This window comes from Bubalus kerabau, chromosome 4 (genome assembly GCF_029407905.1).
Source record: "Bubalus kerabau isolate K-KA32 ecotype Philippines breed swamp buffalo chromosome 4, PCC_UOA_SB_1v2, whole genome shotgun sequence".
Classification (NCBI taxonomy): Eukaryota; Metazoa; Chordata; class Mammalia; order Artiodactyla; family Bovidae; genus Bubalus; species Bubalus kerabau.
In genome coordinates, this window is record NC_073627.1 from 105,231,109 (window position 1) to 105,252,508 (window position 21,400).

At 35.4% G+C, this 21,400-nt stretch overlaps 1 protein-coding gene across 2 annotated transcripts; it reads right to left on the bottom strand.

The window, feature by feature from the left end:
* Positions 1 to 1,605: 1,605 nt before the first annotated feature.
* On the bottom strand, positions 1,606 to 20,588 carry CDC37L1 (cell division cycle 37 like 1, HSP90 cochaperone). 2 transcript variants are annotated; one of them, XM_055578169.1, is made up of 7 exons: positions 20,277 to 20,584; positions 16,094 to 16,375; positions 12,937 to 13,030; positions 10,241 to 10,356; positions 9,758 to 9,880; positions 5,914 to 6,078; positions 1,606 to 2,148 (listed from the first exon to the last, which is right to left on the bottom strand). In XM_055578169.1, the coding sequence occupies exons 1-7, from the start codon at positions 20,406 to 20,408 to the stop codon at positions 2,047 to 2,049; spliced, it is 1,014 nt and encodes a 337-aa protein (XP_055434144.1). In that variant the 5' UTR covers positions 20,409 to 20,584; the 3' UTR covers positions 1,606 to 2,046. The 2 variants fall into 2 exon arrangements, with proteins under 2 accessions (XP_055434144.1, XP_055434145.1); XM_055578170.1 differs by lacking the exon at positions 5,914 to 6,078 and having other exon boundaries at positions 20,277 to 20,588.
* Positions 20,589 to 21,400: the final 812 nt, after the last annotated feature.

Below are 21,400 nucleotides of genomic sequence, written 5' to 3' on the forward strand. Positions count from 1 at the left end.
TATTGTTCTGAGTACTAAGTACTGCTAAACTGTAAGTTATAGTCTTTAGGTGCAAATTATGGCATCAGTCAGTAGTTCCCAAAATAAATCCAATCACTTTCACACTGAAAACATACAACACTTTCCTAAGTAAAAGCATATACATAACCAAATTTTAAATAGTTCTTAAATAATTCATATTTTATAAAATAGAAACCAAAAATATCCTCCAGGAACAGTGTACTCAGTTTGTTGATAATTTCTCTCCTTCCACTCTTCAGTTTTTAGTATCTCTAAGGCAAAATGAAATTAAAAACAATTTAGAGCTTACAGGCAAATCCTGGGGAAAAGTGAGGTTGAGAAATAGAAAGTAATGGTTCAAGTTACTTTTCTATGAAGCTGGGAATTTTATTCCTATACTCATTCTCCATTTGATAGGACAGAAAAAACAAGAGCTTGCTCCAAAATAGGAAAAAAAAAAAAAAAAAGCAGAAGCAGAAAACTTCTATAACTAGGTCACTGGTTAAAAAAAAAAAAAAATACAGGCTGATGAATGCTACCACATAAATTAGTCAAACATTTTATTATAGAGTATATATTAAAAGCACAAAAACAAGTTTTATTCTGAAAACCAGGAAGATTGTGATGTTACATATGTGTGATTCAATAACTCCAATCTGTTTCTATGAGTACTAACTGCCTTATCACCTCAGGTTAGTTTAAAACAAGGTGCAAATGAAGCCACCATCACAGATCTGATCACCACGTGGGTGGCTTCTCAAATTGAGACATGTAGTCCAAATCCCATTTAGTCATCTTCTACATGTTTACTACTAGTCCCAATGGGACTGAGCCACCAAAGACTACATCTGGTGCAAATCAAAGCTCATGTTCCTATAAGTCAGAAGGTTAATCCTCAAATAAGGATAGCATAATTAACAGTCATCTCATTCCTAGTAAAATGAACCATCAAATATCCTGGCATATTTAAAGTGAATTATATAGGTAAGTATTAAAGCTCAGAAGCATTCTATGGTAACTGAGCTAAAGAGAGGAATGACAAATGTAGTAAAAGCCATCATTACCAGTAAGGATCACCAAATTCTTAGAAATAAGTAGTTCATGTCAAAAGATTTCTCTTGCCTTTTAAAAAAGTCTTTGGGCCACATCAGAGTAAAACAATAACTGTAACTTAAAAAATCAGATTATTTTTCCTATTTGTTCTTACAGGCCTTTAGTTCTTTTAAAACTTGCTCCCTGAGAGATCCCAGACTATGTCAAGAAATTAAGAGTGAGCTTTAAGTTGGATCTTACTAAGAAAAAAAAAATGTTACGAGCTTTATCACTTTTTATATCACTATATAACCCTAATGCTAAAATGTCAATAGGGTAAAATCAACTTCTAAGGCAAATACGTCTGAGAATACTTGGGGGTTAATTTAGTATCCATATAACATTGATACTATAGTTAAGGATTTAACTGATGGTGCTGAAGAAACAAATGTAATATTATTTTAAGGGGAAAGACTGTTTTAATTTGTACTACCCAGCTTATTTAGTAAAGCAGATTATCAACTACTGATTTATTGCTTTTAATATGATGAAACACCAGATTTGACAGCTAAATTAGCAATAGGATACATTTTAATCTTTAATCATTTTTGTAGAGTAGGACATGTACATATCCATATAAAAAGACTGTAGCAGATGCCTCCTAGAATCAACCAGTTCTTGTAAACATTACATTTGTGCAGATTTTCATACTTTGATTCCAAAATTGAGAACAGTAAGATTAAAGGCAAATTTAGTAGCCAAAAACCCCAAAAAAAGTCCAGTTTGACTTCTTGCAACATATGGTACCAATCCTCTCTTCAGGAAAAAAATAAAACAAAAAAAAACCTAGCAGCACATAAAAAAAATTTTACAAAACGTTTCAGTACTCTGTTTTCCCTCCCATCAAAAACCGAACAAAAATAAAGTGCAGCACCCATAAAAGTGTCAAGAAAATAGCCAAGTTCTTCCTTTCTTGTAACAAAATAGTACTTGGCTTCAGCAGTCTTAACCAAATTATACAGTGTCCATCATTTTCGGTTCATCATCTTCTTTATGTACCACTGAGTTTAAACTGCAGAGAGCTGTGTTGATAGAATACTGAAGATAATCTGGATTCTGAAAAGTATAGAGAGGAAAGAATGGATGATCATCAGTTATGTGTCAGTACATGAAATTGCATATTCAGTTTCACATTCTCTCTCTCTGCAGTATAGCAGAATAGAAAAAAAGATGAACGTTGAAGTCAGACTTTGGTTGAAACCCAAGACGATAAAGAAAAAATAATAGATTACTACCACTTAATCCAAAGAGATGTGGCAAAGACAGAATGATATATATAAAAGAGAAATGTAATAAACACTACCTCTTCCCTCCATTTAAGAAAACTATAATTTTAATCATAAGGCTATATCTATGTGATTATATGTATACAGCTATTGACAATTTAAAAGATAAATGGCTTTAAGCCAGCAAGGTATTATGATGATTATTATCTAATTATAATAGTAAATATTAAAATTACAAAAACACTAGAATAAGGTAAAAAACTATTTACTAAGTGAAAGTTATAGCTACCTTCAGAATCTATTTTGGTTTCTCAAAGGTTAAACTCAAGTGAGAAATCTTTTGAAAGAGACTTGTATTTAAAAAGTTGAAAACAAAAGAAGAGTGTAATTTAGGTTTTATTTTTTTAAACAGAAAAACTCAAAAATGTTCTAATTATGAACATTTCTAAAACTAGGAACAGAAAACCTTATTCAATAAATTGAAAAATAAAACCACTATTACTAAAACACCAAGAATAGAGACATAAGCCCTTAAGACCCAGGACTTTAAAGAAATTCTTCCAATAATTCAATTCTGTCTACTCAGTTCTGAATATCTCCTAGCTATTTAGTTTTATCATGAATCACCTACTTTGATCTGTTTGTTTAATATACATCAATGAGGAAAACAGTCCATACAGGGGATAGATATCAGATCTCTCCATCCCAAAGGGAGGACGTGTTCTCAAAAATCTTTTTAATCTTTCTTCTTTTTTAAAGAATCTTTTTGATTCTTTTATTGTAATAGTAAAAAAATGAACAAGAAGTTAGTTGGATTATTGTCAATAAGGTTTTTTATGAAGGGATTGGCACAAATAACTGACTCAAGTCTGGTACATTGAAGTAACCTTGGACCTAAGTTCTAACCCTGACTCTTCCACTTAGTATAATGCCATCCTCAGAGAAAATAATTCATCAAAATTTAGTAACAGTAAAAGCTAGTATATAGGATAAGCCTAAGGTAACTCTTACATCTCTGTTCAGGGGGCCTTGGTTCCGTTCTCTCAAAATTAAGGATACTGGTATTTGGTCTATCTCGTAAGATTGTTGTCAATTTAAAAAAAGAGATTAAAAGCTAAACTGTTATCCAAATTTAAGTTTTATAAAAAATTATTAATAGATTGTTATCCCATTCTCCAAAGAGACAGGCTGCTAAGACCTTTTCTGACCATCCAGGTCCAACAGAGCTTACAGTTACTCTCTATTAAGACTAGGTTCCAGTTTTTTATGAGAGAATTTTGACTATTAGAAGTAGCTAAAGAGATTCTTTAAAATTCATCTACCCATCTCCTTAAGAACTGAAGGTGGCAGTAATGGTGGTTTCATGTCCGACTCTTGTGACCCCATGGACCGTAGCCTGCCAGGCTCCTCTGTCCATGGGATTTCCTAGTCAAGAATACTGGAGCGGGTTGCCATTCCCTTCTCCAGGGGATCTTCCCAACCTAGGGATCGAACCTGCATCTTCTGAATTCCAGGTGGGTTCTTTACTGCTGAGCCACTAGTGAAGCCCTAAGAACTGAAGAGACTTAAAAAAACAAAAAGCACTCAATATACCTAACCTAATGTACACTTAAATCCCACTGCTGCTAAGTCACTTCAGTCGTGTCCAACTCTGTGGGACCCCATAGACGGCAGCCCACCAGGCTCCCCCGTCCCTGGGATTCTCCAGGCAAGAACACTGGAGTGGGTTGCCATTTCCTTCTCCAGTACATGAAAGTGAAAAGTGAAAGTGAAGTCGCTCAGTCATATCCGACTCTTAGCGACCACATGGACTGGAGCCTACCAGGCTCCTCCGTCCATGGGATTTTCCAGGCAAGAGTACTGGAGTGGGGTGCCATTGCCTTATCTGTAAATCCCACTGATTACCCCATATTCTCATCCAGTAACATTCTCAACACATTTATTGTCTCAGAGACCAGTTCTTCCCAAGAGCACACAACTGAGCATCTTGTCATATTTCAAGTATATGATTCAATAACAGTTTATGATGTAGGTGAATGAGCAGTGGAGTAGAACAGAAATCCAGGATTAGAATAATAGCTCCATCACTTACTGTATTGACTTCAAGCAAGCTACTTAACCTACAGGAGCTTCACTTTATTCATCCATAAAATGAAATCAGTTTTTTTGAGAAGATTAAATGAGATACCACATACAAGTGTTTTGTAATCTATAAACTGATATATAATAAAAATAAGTTATTTTAAGCTCTTCTTCCAAGTCTCTTCTCAGTTGACAACTTGATCTCTCAGGTTGTTTTCCATCTTACCCTTCCCTCAAGCAGGTGACTGTGTTTCTGTGGCTCTAGCTGAAATCTTCTCTTTCCCCTCTTATGTTTAGAATCAGCAGCATCCTCAAAAGTCTCTTTTTTTCCTCTGCATTCATTATGTGACACCTTAGTTTTAGGAGGTCTATATGTTGGACTTGACAGTGACTTAGTCATAAAATTTCTTAAAGACCATGTTCCTGTTGGGCTATTTCTCACAGAACTGCAGAGAAAATCATCACTTTATTAAAACAGCCTTAAGAGGTAATCTGGGGACAAACAGGGAGAATGTCGCTTACATGTCTAAGGGATAACATGACTAATTATTTAAAAATCAGATTTTCTTTCTTGTTCTTGAGAATTATATTTTTGGCTGAGTTAAATATGATCAGTTGCTTTCCTTAAATTGTTTCTTTGGCCTACAAATAACTGGACTAGTGAAATTATAGCTATAAAGTCAAGGCATTGAAAATCTCAATTCCTACAACTCTTTGAGAATTAAAAATAAATACAGGTCTCTCTTCATACTGTCTTCTGAGTGAGACTTCCCTTTCACTATGTAGGCAACAGGCTATAATGCTAAAGCTGGTCTGAAAATGAGAGATAACTGGTTCAATTTAAATGCTACTAAAACCAAAATGGGCAGCAACTTCCTAGTGATAACTTAAAATTGTAATTCTAAGTAGAATCAGGCAGACCCAGTGGTCCAACTTCCTTTTTTTAACATAAATTCTTTCATGCTAGTGAGATAATTTTATGTTAATCTAATCACAGACTTCTAAGATGCTTAAACAGTTTACCAATATTACCAGAAAGAACAGTTCAGTGTAAGTTACATTAATTTGTACTAAAATTTATCTGGTAGGCAACACCAACATTTAAAAAGATAATACTAATAAACTCATGCAATAAATCACCTCAGTTGCTACTTGGGTATATGCTTGGAGCTAATGTACCTTCAATTCTTAACAGTATAGTTCTACTCAGGATGGGATGTTGGAGCCATCTCAAGAAGTTTATGACTTAGATGATCAATAGGTAACATGTGCCCTTAAGAATGCTTAGATAGTCCTCATCTCTTCTGTATTTAAAGGAGTAGAATTTGGTGTCTCTCTAAAATACCTAAGAGATGGATGAAACTTAATGCCAAAACATGGCATGAGATGAAACTCGGAGTTCTCTTTTGAGGCAAGAATATTTAAAATGACCACACATACAAGAAGAAAGAGAAGTCCAAAAGAACAAATATTCTGTGAATACATTTATAAAATATTTACTTTTTCAACTTACCTGTGGTAAGGAGTCTAATAAACCTATAGATCCAACACCAGAATGGGGAACATGATTCTGAACTGTCATAGGCTGAAAATTTGGTGATTGAGAATAAAGTCTGACTCTTGACTTGAAAGCTTCAAGTTCATTTTTGAATGCTTCAAAATAACCTTCCTCCTCTGCCTTGAAAAAAACAAAAAGACTGATTTTCAAGATTTCTAGACCACACAGTAAACTCTAACAAAGCATATACCAAGCCTGAAGTGGAAGAAGTAAAGATGAGGTGAACAGTTTAAATGTAGAAACCACCAAGATCTCTGTCAGATTTCTGAAAACTGCCTGTTTTATATGAATATTATAGATTGGTCTGTTTCATTTCCCTCTGCTTCAGCAAAATAAAACAAACTAATAAGAAACAACCCTTCTTTACACATACACACAAATGTAATGAAAGAAAGTAGGCTTCCTCTGTATTTCTCTTGATTTATCCGTATTCTTGGTAGGATCCAAAACAGTCCTCATTTAATCGCTCACATTGTTCTCTTCTTGTCCCACTGCGAAGCAACAGCCAAGGTATATTCTTTAAACCTTCTAATTCTCTGTCAGTTAATGCAGAAACTTACTACCTGTTGTTAGTAATTCTCTGACCCTAAAATCCCTATTTGTTAAAAGCTGAAAACCAATTAAAGTCAACATTTAACTTTGGTATGAAAATATCTTACTGTTTTAGTTACGCAAGTACCTTCTTTTCAAGATTATGGGAAAAAAAAGTACAGTGAGTTATGTTGAGGGAGGGGAATTCTCTCCATAATGTATATAATATAAAGAAAATTCTTAATGCAAAATATCCTTTTGGCAGTAGCCACCATTTATAAATATTTCCTTTACAGATTAAAAAAATGACACAGAGCACATCCTACACAATAGACCACAGGTTTTAAGTTCAAGTGGTGGAAAAGATTTTGTCAAAGTCTCATTCCTGAATTATCACGGTCCATTTGTCTGCAGTGTGATTTTTCTCTTTAATGTAGTTTAGGTTGTATACCTCCATTAAAACCTATGGATTAGCTATTAGCATCAATATCTATATAAATAATACACACAATGTTCCATGCTGCTATTCTGTATTTTTTTAAATGAATTTAGGAGTCATTTCTTTATAACACTCCACTTTATAGTCAATAAATGGTACTTAGGGAGACACATACAATGTTAGCCTTCATATCCAAAAGTAATCCTTCTGAAATGGTTATGTAACAAACCATTAAAGGAATCAAGTGACACAACTGCTGACCTTACTGCATGCCTAAACCCTAGGTATTTAGATCTAGAGAGACTTGATTGATTTTCGTTTTATTAAGCAACCTATGGGTCACTTGCTCAATTTCTCTATGCTAACTTCCTCATTTGTAAAAAAAAATAAGTAATTATCCTTATAAAATGTTATGAATGATTAATGAGTTAATCCATGTGAAGTGCTTAGAATACCTTTCACAAACCAAATAGTTCATGAAAGTTATTCCTTAATTAAAAAAAATATTAAGAACAAAATGTTAACATCTATGGCTTCAGAGTTGTTCAGTTCTATTTTGTCAAAGTATTATAAATGTCAAAAAATACATATTGTATGACTATGTTCCATTAGGCTATTAAACACTAGTTCAAACATATCCTTTAAGATGAAAAAGAAACTATTTTTTTTTTACTGCCTGTGTGTCAAAATTTAAAACAGTCATCAGAAGCCTAAAATACCAACTCAATCATTTACTCATTAAAACTACTGTTTTGGGAAATTTTCCTATTTTAACAGTAGAAGTGGAAGGTACAACTTCTGCCACACTAAAAAATTTTTATAATTTAAAAATACAATGTTTTTCTCTATTTATAAAAGGAAATATGTTCATTGTAGTATATGAAAAAGAAAATGGAAACCATTTGTAATTCTACCACTCAAGTCAAATCAAAATTAAACTTCTGGTACATTTTCTTCTAACGTCTAATTGTGTATGCTAAAATGTATCAAATATGCAAAAAATCACGTAAAATATGTATGTACAACTTACAGGGCAAAAATCCTACTATGTACCCACAAAAATTAGGAAACAGATCAATACTAGTATTTTAGAGATCAGTTTCAATAATGAGCATTTCATCTCTCTGAGGTTACAACTGTGACTTGTCAATCACTCCTTTGTCTCTTCAATTTTACTGCTTATTTATATATCCCTCAACAATATATTTACTTAGTTCTGCTTGTTAAAATATAAAATACTTTAAAAATAATAGCAGATATTTCATTCTGAGACTTGTTTTTTTCAGTTTCTTGTTTTTTTATCCATGCCAATGCTGATTAGTATATTACTAAATGAATATACCACAATTTATTCATTCTACTGTTAACAGATACTTGGGTTGTTCCCAGACTTCTTGCTACTATGAACACTTAAATGAAGCACATACATAGGAGTTTTTCTAGGCCATCAATTCTCAAACTTTATGGTCTCAGGACTGCTTCATGCTCCTGAAAATTGTTGAGGAACCTAAAGAGCTCCTGTTTATGTGGGCTGTATCTATCAATAATTACATGTTAGAAATTAAACTGAGGAATTAAATATTAACTGAAATATAATAACAAACTCATTACATGTTAACATTTTAAACATGTAACATATATATATATATATCTTTAAACTATATTTCCAAAACAAACAATTTAGTGAGAAGTCTGGGCTTAAAAGAAGATAGCTGTACTCATACATCTGCTTCTGTATCAATCCAAGCTGCACACCCATGCAAGAAAGACAGTGAAAATGACAAATAACATCTTAGTATTATTATAAAAATAATTTTGACTCAGGGCCTCTGGAAAGGGTCTTGAAGACCCTTGACTATCCTTGGACCACATGTTGAGAAATTTTTTTTGAGGGTATATATCTAGGAGAATTTCTGGCTGTTGGTACTTGCCTTGTTCAATTTTACAAGAAAATCTTCCAAAGTGGTTACACCAATTTAGACTCCTATAGCGGAGAAGGCAATGGCACCCCACTCCAGTACTCTCGCCTGGAAAATCCCATGGATGGAGAAGCCTGGTAGGCCGCAGTCCATGGGGTCACTAAGAGTCGGGCACAACTGAGCAACTTCACTTTCACTTTTCACTTTCATGCATTGGAGAAGGAAATGGCAACCCACTGCAGTGTTCTTGCCTGGAGAATCCCAGGGACAGGGGAGCCTGGTGGGCTGCTGTCTATGGGGTTGCACAGAGTCGGACATGACTAAGGCGACTTAGCAGCAGCAGCAGCAGCAGGCAGTTAATATGAATTACTATTGCTCTACTTCTTGTACAACTTTTAAATCATTACTAATTTACTGAGTATGAAATGTCAATCTTTCTAAACATATCTATTTTTCTTTAATATAGCTGACATCCTATATATATAAATGTGTTGTGTCTTTTCACTTTATAGCAAAGCATTTTCTCAGATTAAAAATACTTCATGTAATTTTCATATAATCTTGAAAGCTGCATAATATTCTGTGAACTACAGGTTTTTTATTTTCTCAAACCCTTCCTCTAATTTTCCTGTATACATTCATGTAAATGGGTCTCAAGTTCACATAATGCTATATATATAGTACAGCCTCTTAAAATCTAAATTAGCATAAAAACAGCAATATAATTTTTCTTTTCATTATAAAATCTACAGAATCTAGCCTGTGGCATCCTGGTTGGATGGCCTCCTTTGATGTGTATGGACAAAAAGAGGTTTCAGCTAAACCCTAACTTTCCCATTTAATAATACCAAACAGCAATTATCCTTCAATAAAAAAATAAAGAAAATAATAATACCAAATAGCTACTTACTTTGGCTTTCTGGAAAAATAAGCGAAAACATCCTCTTGGATCCACATTACAGTTTTTGGCCATTTCCATAATAAACTGCATTACAACTGCTTGATGTGCTATTTGTTCCATTAGAGCCCCTTTCTGAAAATAAACATATTAAAATTATAAGAAATATACTTAATATTGTGATCACTATTTAGATTTTTAAAACATGAGTTTTTAATAGGTTAAAAAAGAAAAAGGCTTATAGTATATGGGAACAAGAGAGATGAGGGGACAGGAAGGTAGGGAAAGCACACTGGAAAAAAGTTTCCCTATGCTAACTGAAATAACTAAAAAAAAGATGCCAACAGTAAGCTCAAGCAGATCTTGAAAACAAAACAAAACTGGAATTCCATTTAATGACCTTCCTGCTTATGTTTAAAGTCATGGGAAAAACAAAAACAAAAAGCAAATCAGCATTCCACTAAGGTTCTCAGAAATTCAAGTTTCACATGATACCTGTTCAGCTTCTAGATGAAAACACCATAAAATAAGATATTTAGCAGTTTCTTCACATACAAGGTATGGATGGTCAGACAAAAATCTCTGACTATCATCCCATCGACTTAACATACCTGTAAAACAAGAATTAAGCCATGAATGTCAAATACTTTCCTCCTGTAAGCAAAGAAATGTCTTTAAAGACAGCTTGTATTACCATAGAAATGTTATGGTAAAAGAGCAAATGAAGATAGATAATAAGGCAATACCAGCATATTGGAAATAGCTTTTAGAATTCACAGCAAATTTTATTTCAAATAATTTGTCAGGATAAAGTAGAGTGATTGGTTTAAAGCTATAAAAGCCCTGTATCTAGGGAAAGCCCAAAGTCTCAGGCAAATAGACATGGCTGGTCGGTCATTCTAGGCTCAAGTTAAGTACAGATAATTTTAGGAGATTCAGTATTATTTATTCATAGAATATAAATTTTTCTATTGGAAAGATGGAAAAGAAAGCAAAACCTTTCTTTTCAAACCTTTACTTTTCAAAAGTAAACGACACTGAGCCAACAAAGACTGAGATTCAGAAAAATTACATTTTCTCTAATTTACTAAAATATGTCTGATATAGTAAAATACTGCATGCAAAACCAATCCAGTCAGTGTTATAAAAGTAAATATAGTTTAACCATTTTAGTTATGTTAACCATTTAATCATGATCACTGTTTAGACACAGAAAATAAACTCTTTTTAAAGTTGGTTAAGTATATTTGGAAATGCTGCCCTTTTGCTTCAAAATACGAAACTAATCCAAATGCTACTAAAGGTGTACTGTCATCTTTACCCAAATTAGTAAGAAATTTGGTCAAAAAGTTGATACCACCCAAGTAATCACAGAATCAGCAAAGTGCTGAGCTTTATTTAGACTCATCCAACCAAGAAAATTATCCGAGAATCATCATAGAAATTTTACAAAGCTACCTCAATAGTTCAGCAATAAATCCTTTCTCTAGACACAAAATGAACTTCTGTATGTTAAAGTTCCACATCAGAACATAAGTAAAAACAAAACTGAGGACAAATGTCTTACTGAGAAATACACAGTAACACAAGGAAATCAATTAAAAATAAATGATTTTTTCCTCATTAAAAAAATTGGAAAATAGCATTTTAGCATTTTCTCATAGAGTTTTACAAGCTTTATAGTTATTTCCCCAGCACTTTGGATACAGTGACTAGGTCATTTTAAATTCTGAGAAACATAATGATTATTTAAGTGACTTTAAACTTCTTCTCAAACTACAGTTAAAGAATTTAAGTAATAACTTCTAGGGGTCAGATCTAAAGAAAGTATAATCCTTATTTCTTATACCTGATGCCATAAAATAAATCCTATACAGTAATTTTGCCTTAGCTTTGTTACACTTCTGAAGAGGGAATATTTTCAACTCTATCAACTATTCAGAGAGATCACTGCTTCTCCTGTTTACTTCCCCATGGCAGCACTGTGACTTACTCAGGCACAAAATTCCTATCCATTTTGGTCTCTTTTGAAGGAAAGAGAATATATGAAAGGGTTAGTGACACTTGTAAGGGCCGTGAAAAAGGGTGTCACTAAATGTTAAAGATTTTAAACTACCTATTTAATAATGGAGACAAAATCAACTCTTGAGGATGACCATAGTTTTTCTATTTGTTTCTATAATAAATAATGCTGGAATGATAATATGTGCAAAAATAAACTTTACTTACTTCTTCAGAAACTATTCTTGAATTAAACAGAATACAAGCTTATTTCATTTTTTAAAATAAAAAGTATGAGAAAAATTAATATATGAAGAAACTACAAAAAAGAAAAACAAAAACTATAGTAGTATCCATTATACTGACATAAGGATGAATGATATTCTAAATACTTTGGGAGAAAACCACCAATAGAAAAAAGTCTCAAAATGTCACTTAAAAAGCTTATTAACATATATTTACTAAATTGACACATTATACTCCCCAGTGGCATTTTCACTCCAGCAGTATTGTCACTGCTTATAATTCTTAGGACATATCACACTACTTCCCGACTCTGGCTTCGTACATGCTGTGGCTGCTGCCTTGCCTCCCTTTATCTACAGGAAAGCTCCTATATGGTCCTCAAAATCTAACTCAGATGTTCCCTCCTCTGAGAAGGCTTCACTTTCATCAATCCCAATCCTATCGTTTTTCTCCAAAAGAGAAAACTATTTTTCAGTTCTTTGTATATGTATTTCTCTTACTTATTATAGACTGTATTTTTACTTGTTATTTATCTGAATAACAGTTGAAGGATCTGCCTGAATTGTACAGCATCATATCCAAAATCTGAAAAATGTAATCTTACAACCGTAAGATAATAAGATACCAAGAAAGCAAAGATAAAAAAAGACAAAAGCAGGGACTAGTTGGGACATGCAGAGTCTAGGTGGTAAAAACAAAAAACAAAAACGACAACCAGGTCTTAGAGGGTAGCATTATATAAACAGGTTGAATTTTGCTTTTTTTCACAATTCAGTTTACTCTGTCACTCTATTTTTTTATGTATAGCTCTTAAACAAGCCACAGAACTGTGCCAGAAGTAGCTATACAACTGGAGTTTGTCTCTATTTTATAAATTCACTTTCTGTACATATATTTAGAATACCAAACATTACAAAAGAAGGAAACTCAAGTAGTAGACTTACCAAAATGTCTAATTTTCTGCTCATGTTTCTGCATAAATGATTTTGATTTATCTTCATCTTCTGTTTCTTTTCTTTTATCTTGATTAATAAAACTCTAAGAAAAAATTTTGAAGTTAAAATTGAATATATTTTAAAATCTAATATATTCTAATTGGATCTTCTTTCTCAGGTATTGAATGCCCAGCAATCCTTCTTATAGACATTATAAAAAGGTGATACAATAAAATGATATTGTTTCATTAAATTCATCTGTAGAACTATTTTAGAAACCACAGAGAAAAACAAATGAATTAACTTTTTTGTAAAACCAAATATACCTATCAAAGGCAGGTATAGAAAGATCCTTTACATGCATAATTTATTTTTGCATTATTCATTTCCATTAAATATTTGCAACTCTAGTCTAATCTTTGGAGTTCTTGCTGGAAACAAACTCAGAAATTCAAAGATTAGAGATTATATTTACTACAAAATTTTTGATTAAGACATAAACCTAAAATAGATCTTTGTTGTAAACTTTTCTTAGGAGAGGTAAACAGTTTGATTCTGAAATCACGTATAAATTTCTATTAAGGAAGTGCTTATTTTCAGTTAAAGTCATAAAACAGAACAAGATGAAGTTTTTATTTGGCCACAAAAACTGGCAAAAAGTTTCTCAGAACATTATGTGATCACATTTAAACCTTGAGATCATCACTGCCAAAAATGGAAATCAAAAACTAGCTCTCTGCCAGTTTATAGTCAGGAAACACGTTAAGTTTATATATTTCAAAATAAAAGCATTTTTTTTCCTCTTTGTATATATCCTGCCATCTAGACCAGCACTGTCCAACAGAAATACAATCCAAGTCACAACTGTAAAGTTTTCTATCAGCCATATTAAAAAAAGAAACAGATGAAATAAGGTATCTATTTAACCCAACATATTATTATTTCAACATGTAAGCAATATAAAAATTATTAATGAAATATTTTACTTTTTTGGTACTAAGTCATGGGAATCTGGTGTGTATTTTACACTTACAGCACATCTCCGTTTGGACTAACTACATTTCAAGTATTCAACAGCACATACGGCTAGCAGCTATCAAGTTGTCAGACAGCGCGGATCTAGACCTGTCCTCTCAAATCTCAAGCTCCCCAACAAAATGAATGCATGATTTTCAGCAAATGACTGGAACATAATGATAGTCCTAATTAATTCTGGTATAAATGTAGGCTACATTAGAATCTAACTTAAGAAAAAAAATAATTAAAAGCAGAGACAAAAATATTTTCTTTGTGACCACTGTGTTAAGAGACAATAACTGTATAAACAAAAGAATACTGTTTTGACCATTCCCTCTATTATAAAAAGATCATTTTAAATAGTTTTGGGGTATAAATGCAAAACATAAATAAAGTAACACTTAAGAAGGCAAAACCTTAGAACAATATACACAGAGATAGTGAATCATTCTGTTAAAGAATGATTCTATTGAGGGGAAAGGAAAATATATAATTTGGTACCAGCACAGAAAGTCTAGAAAGATATGACTTATTGTTAACAGTGGTTATCTCTGGAAAACGGGAAATGAAGAAAGCCTTTCAACTCTATTTTACAGGCCTATGTTTTGTTTTTTTTACAAGAAGTATGTTATACTCCTATAATTTACCTTCACTACAGAGTAAAGTACTGATAAGGCTAGTAGTACAGGACATTTACCTATGTGTATTACTTATCGCTGCAGCAGGACTAGAGCTAGTGCAGAGGAAAGAAATTAAAGAAGCCTGGGGAAGAAGGGGCTTTTAGAGTGGATGCCAGAGCAGAAACAAGTAGTGTTACACGCTACGTCTAGAGAATAATGAAGGTTAAAGATAAAATGAATGTGGACTTAGACAAGAATGAGCAGTCTACACCTGAGGCTTGAGAGTTCAGTACAAACAGAAAGAAGTACTACTTTACACATTTAGATGAAAATGACTTTATTTCATTGCCCACTTCTTTTTCAGATACAAAGGTCAAAGAATAAGGTCTATGTAATCCAGTGAGAAACATAAGACTGCTCTTAATAAACTACTGCTGCTCCGAAGTCACTTCAGTCGTGTCCGACTCTGTGCGACCCCATAGACGGCAGCCCACCAGGCTCCCCCGTCCCTGGGATTCTCCAGGCAAGAACACTGGAGTGGGTTGCCATTTCCTTCTCCAATGCATGAAAGTGAAAAGTGAAAGTGAAGTCACTCAGTCGTGTCAGACTCTTAGCGACCCCATGGACTGCAGCCTACCAGGCTCCTTCGTCCATGGGATTTTCCAGGCAAGAGTACTGGAGTGGGGTGCCATTGCCTTCTCCTAATAAACTACTAACTTGGCATAAATATTTTACTACTCCTTTCAGCAGTAATGCCTGTAACACTAAGTCCAGATTACTATCTGAGGGTTACTAAATACGTACTGGTAAATAACAGTGAGAAACTTTGTTTTACTTGATAAAACCAATAACTACATTAAAGTTGGGTTTCCCAGGTGGCTCAGTGGTAAAGAACCTGCCTGCCAAGAAAGAGACATGGGTTTTATCCTTTGGTCAGGAAGAACTCCTGGAGAAGGAAATGGTAACCCACTCCAGTATTCTTGCCTGGAAAAACCCATGGACAGAGGAGCCTGGCGAGTTACAGTCCATGGGACCTCAAAAGAGCTGGACACGACATAGCGACTAAATAACAAAAAAATTGAAAGCAAGCTGATAAGCACAGCAACATCAGAAATCTCTGGTAACATCTGAGCTTTACCACATGCCAGGCCCCATGCTACCTGCTTCTATGATGTTACCTTGCTTAATCTTTATACCTGCTCTTTATATTTGAGGAAACTTGAGGCTTAGGGAAGTGATCTGCCCAAGGTTACAATGCCAGGCTGTGACAAAGTTGACATTTGAGGCAGTCTGACTCTAGAACCCACATTTATATTTAGCGTGCTATGCTGCAGCCACATAATTGGATTAAGGACTACCAACATTAGACACTACTTGGGATACATGTTTCTGTAACGATCACTTTTCCTAAACTGTCAAAATTGAATACTGTTTACAGGATTCTGTGGCTTGTTATCAGATATGCACAACTGGTTTGCAAAAACATTTCAGTCTTTCCTTATTTCAGTAGGCCCAATAAAAGATAATACCTTATTAAAAACATCCTTGCTAATGGCATCCATGTTCCACAGACACATTCTCTCTCTTTGTACTAGAGCCTCTTCTTTCTGCCGCCATTCTTCTTCCCGTTGCCTCAGTTCTGATATTGCTGTTTGTGCTTTGGCATGTTCCTGATCCAAGGACTCAGAGTTATGCAGTGCTAAGCTACCAAGTTTCTGCTGAGCTTCAGCGAGATTCCATTTACACGCCACAGAGCTCTTCACAAACTCTTTCTGCTTCTGGCAAGCCATTTCTATTCCATGGCTATACATCTGGATAAAAAACAGTATTTTTAAGAAATGAAGAAGGCAACAGAACAGGTATGCTTATGTAGAACAGTTCAATTTTCTATCAGTCAAGGATTTCTGTACAATGTTTTTGGCATATAGGTATCCAGCCTTCTGTGTCTGCAGTTACAATTTTATATTATAGGTCTTGTTTCATCACCTAGACTCTAAGCTTCTTCGTTAATTTGTGTCTCTCCCTGGACAACTAACAGCAACAAAAAGCCTGGCAACTAGCACAGTGTCCTGCATACAGCAGGGCCTCAACAAACATTTGATTCATAGCCTTTATAATCCTGGAACAAAATAATGAGAACAAAAGCTTAAATATAGTTCATCATCTTATCATTCAACATAATGAAAACCAGACCTTTAGAGTTTTGCTCTGCAGGTTCTTCACTGCAAAGAACTGCTTATTTAGAAGTAATCACTTCTTGGTTTTTATTTTCTTTCTGTATTACCACAATCCTTGGTAATCTGAGAAGTTCTTATTGGAAATTTCTATTTATAACTGACTATATCAAATACATAACCTTTAACTTAATTCTAATAAAAATAGGCTATTTTTTTAATTAAAAAGAAAAAAAGTCACTAGGTCCACCCTGGTGATTCTGTTCTGCTCAGATGCAAAAGTACTTAGTTTTAACAATTATTCAACCTCCATATGTAAAGCACCAAGATGGATATTTAATTCCTTCTAATCCTCGGCTCCATAGAACAAAAGCTAACAGCACATTCTTCATGATTTCTTAGCCAAAATGTAGACCAATTTCAAGGTAGGTATTCAGAATAATACTCCAATCTATTCCCTTACCTGCATCACTATTCCAGCCCTTATAATTTCTCAGTTTCATTATATAAGTATAGCCTTTCTAATCTCAAGCCATTCTCTACTAGACTTGGCGTGATCTCTCCAATAAAAATGATAATTTTACTTATTCACAGAGTCTTGAGAACTTTTAAAGTGCAAACTTTGTGGCATGGCATGGTGCCTCATGATCTCACTTCCTATTATCTCTCTCAACTCAGCTGTAGTTACTCTTCTACTCCTTTGCTTATTCTTTCCTTCTCACCCCCACCACTTCAATGTGGCACTCCCCCATCCCTAAACTCCCATCTCTATCCTAGATTCTAGCATCATTTCCCTTCCCTCTTATCCTGTCCCTCTCCACCAAAGTTATGCATACTTCTTTATGCATTTGAGTGCTTTCACACAATATTGTGCTTATTTACTCAACTATAAGCTTCTTGAGGGGTTAGAATTCAATAAATCTTAGATGAATAAATGACTCCTGACTTCTTGGTACGGACTAGTGGTGGTAAGGAATTCTAAGGCAAGTAGCATGCAAGGTTCCTCCTTCCTGGCTGAGTCTTCAGGCAAACTTAGACTTATTGGGCAAATGTGGACACTTGGTATTCAAATGTTTTAGTTACTCATTTACACATGGTCCTAGTCAACCAAGTATTTATTTTCACTTTTTGTTATTTTAAAATAGGATTAAGAATAATTGTAGATTAGCTATGCTTAAGAAGGAACTAGGAAGAGGAGACAAACGAACCTGTCAAATTTATTTTGTAAAAAAAGACAAATACTAACAAAGATGAGGACAAACGGAAATATCTTGCATGGTCAAATTATGCAGGAGCAAATTCTCAAATCATTTCTCAAGTCAAACATAGAAATCTTATTTCCAAATTCTAAAACTGATTAATGTTTAAATGCTTCTCCAAAGACTATGTTTGGGCATTTGAGTTAACTATCCCACATGTATTGAGATGATTGATTATATTTAATAAACACAGATTTGAAAAAGGAACTGTTGGCATTAAGGTCTACTAATATAACTTGACATAAAAAAATTTCCAAACAGGATCTCTAAGTTCCAAATTGCATTTAATTGGATCTCAGAACTATACATATGACATAAAGATGTCTAGGTTCCCTATATTAGGTAAAATTACACCAAGGCTGTTTTTATAGAGATTATAAAATGTTTATAAATGAAATTAAACATTTTATTCTAAATATTCCAAAAAGAAAAACTTAAGTCGTAATACATAAAGCCAGCAAGACAAATAAGTAGGTTTGTTGTAAACACATGAACTAATTTAGGATTAGAAATCATTCTGTAAATTTTAGCACCAAAATTAGTTTCAGCCAAATAAAGTTTTACATCACAGGATGGGCAGTGCAGTAGGTGGGAAAAAACTGTACCAGGTTCCAGAAGTGGGTTCTAAACCAGGATGTGGCAGGATCTAATTCTGCCACTGACTAGCTATATGGTCTCAGATCAGATCAGATCAGTCGCTCAGTCGTGTCCCACTCTTTGCGACCCCATGAATCACAGCACTCCAGGCCTCCCTGTCCATCACCAACTCCCAGAGTTCACTGAGACTCACGTCCATCGAGTCAGTGATGCCATCCAGTCTCAAGGAAATCACTTTTAATGAAGGAGATAAGCCTAATCATTTCTAAAATTTTGTCAGCTATATAAGGTTATAAATTAATACACAGCTATTTTTAGAATTTGGTTTCTTTTAGGTTACTCTTTAGATTCAACCACTATGCAGTGAAATTGAGACCTTTCTATTCTCTCTTTAAGCCTTCAAAATTGACAATGGCAGCTGCTGTTCATTCTTTGTTTCTAGCTTTGTACCACATTCATTACATGCTTATATAACATATTTTGTATATAAAGATGACTACCAGCGATCCATAATTAGTGAGTGACTATCGACTTATCAACTATCATTCTGTCCTCCTAAAAAATGTCTTGTACTTTCCCAGTGACTGGCTGGATGAAGAACAGTCTGTGGTTATGAAACAGCATTTTTCTCTTTGCAGCCAACTAACCCTGTGAGCTGGGCTTAAGATCAACGACCCTATACTTACTGGAAAACAATTTAAATCACTCATTCTCATTAACAGCAAGATAAGTCTAGAGAAAAACTATTAACTCAGTTAAGCCTTCAGGGATCCCATTTTCTAAGAAGGCTAGAAGGCAGATACCTAAACTCCATTTTATTTTACTTGTTAGTGTTTAGTCAGTGATCCTGAAATGTACTCCGAAAACAGGTTAGGAGAAAAACAAGGACTAAGTGATATGAGCACTATATAAGCACTCCCTAAGGTGGGACCCAGAAAATCCTAAGTGGTAGTATATCACATCTGGATAAGTTTCAGAGGAAAAAAGGCTTGGCTGAAAACCACAGGAAGCGGCAGGAATCTGAGGAAAAAGCCTGAAGGAAAAGGCAAACGCGTGCCTATGTTTTTAACTGAAGAATGGTATGAAGCAAAACTAAAATCATAAACCTAAGGGGGAAATGGTCACGCGGAATGGCCGAGATTTACGCCAGCATCAAAAGCAACGTTTACAGAATTTGCTAAGACGTCAAAAGTCAGTAAAATAAATTGGACCTAAAGTCTTTAGTCAGGGGCTCAGAGAATTATTGAAACACAACCATTCACTGTTCCCATCAACTGTGCACAAATATTAGAACCTTCAAGAGAATAAAGTGCTCGGATAAGAGCAGGCACAAGAGGACAAAGGGTCAACATTATAGACTGAGGGGTCCTAAATCTGGGTGCCATCAGAAGAGGGGTGGGGGAGAGGAACTTCTTCAAGGGTGAGAAATTAGCCAAGGTGAAAAAGGTGTGTGTGGAGGTGGAGGTTGGGAATATATGGCCAGCCCCTCTTCGAAGAGCTCAGTAAATGTTACAAAGCGATGGGATGACATGAGGCCCCCGACGCCCGGGGTCGGGGGTGGGTAAAAGCGGGAGGTGGGGGCTCAAAACAGGGTCGCAGAGACAGAGATCTCTGGGGGCCTGGTGACGACACCTCCCATTCCCGCCACCCCCCACCCCGCAGAATACGGGCTCCCTTCTCACCTGAGTGCCGCCTCCCGGCAGCTGCGGGCAGCGGGGAGAACCGGGGGACAAGTCCAAGTCACTCTCTTCCTCAGCCTCGCCCTCTGCCCGAGGGAGGCTCCAAGGTCCTGGCGGCGGCCACGGCTGCTCCATGTCCGGCTGCCCGCGGCTCTATAACCCCCACAGCCAACGGACCTGGCGCGAGTAGAACCCGCTGCGCGGAGGCAGCCGCCCCAGCCGGCTGGGGCCGTTACCCAGAATCCCTCTGCTAGCCCCGACGCCGACGTACGCGCCGCGTTAGTCCCGGCCGCGCAGCTGGCGGACGGCGGAAAAAGACGGACTCCGCTTTGTACATCACTTCCGGATTGGAAGGCGGGGCCGCGGGAGGTGGGTCCCGGGGCTTAGAAGTAGGGGTTGGATTTGGACTGCTCACTAGTTTAAAACTTCTTTTTATGAATCCTTTCCGCGGTGCTGATTACTCTCCCTGGCTCTGAGGGTCATGTCGTATTAAATACTGGTTATCTGGAGTTTCTTACGCAGTAAACAGTGGGTCCTAGAAGTCCATAGAGAGTATTGTTTAAAACCTGCCACTCATTCCCATACTCATTAAGGATATGTAAACCAGTGTCTGAAGCGGGGGTGGCCGTAAGGGGCGGTTGAGGGGAAGAAAATTTTGAAAACCAGACAATTTTCCTCTCATTTCGAGTTACAAGCAACGAGGATTCTGCGAAGCTTGGCAGGGAGGAGGAGTGTGCCAAAGATAAAATACTGAGGGGCTTAAAAAATACCGTTAATAATGAGTACCACTAATAACGAATGTGTAGAGAGGGATTCGTTTTATTTCTAGATTCCGTTTAATCGTAAAGCTTTGTGCTCCCATTATCCCCTTTTTTGAGGCATGGGTCCCCTTAGACCCTGCATGCCTAAGGTCACAATTAAATTTTAATGGGAAGAGGTGGGGTCACCTCAGCGTATATTACTTGAAAAACTTTTGCGGGTTTAACAATCAAGCATTGTTGTCCTACTTAATAATAATTAGAGACCCCCCCAAATAATTAAAGACCCAAATAAAAATAACCAGACGCCATGTTTTCAATCTTTTGAAGTTTGTTAACACTGAATGTAGACAAGATGTGAGGAAATGC

What these genes read in the sequence shown, in the direction of transcription:
- CDC37L1 (XM_055578169.1), bottom strand. Translation starts at nt 20,408, where the DNA reads ATGGAGCAGCCGTGGCCGCCGCCAGGACCTTGGAGCCTCCCTCGGGCA. An exon ending in TTCATCTAGAAGCTGAACAG is followed by an intron (nt 9,881 to 10,240) that starts GTATCATGTGAA and finishes GTTTATTTTCAG; the next exon opens with AAAGGGGCTCTAATGGAACA. An exon ending in TATTTTTCCAGAAAGCCAAA is followed by an intron (nt 6,079 to 9,757) that starts GTAAGTAGCTAT and finishes GTTTTTTTCAAG; the next exon opens with GCAGAGGAGGAAGGTTATTT.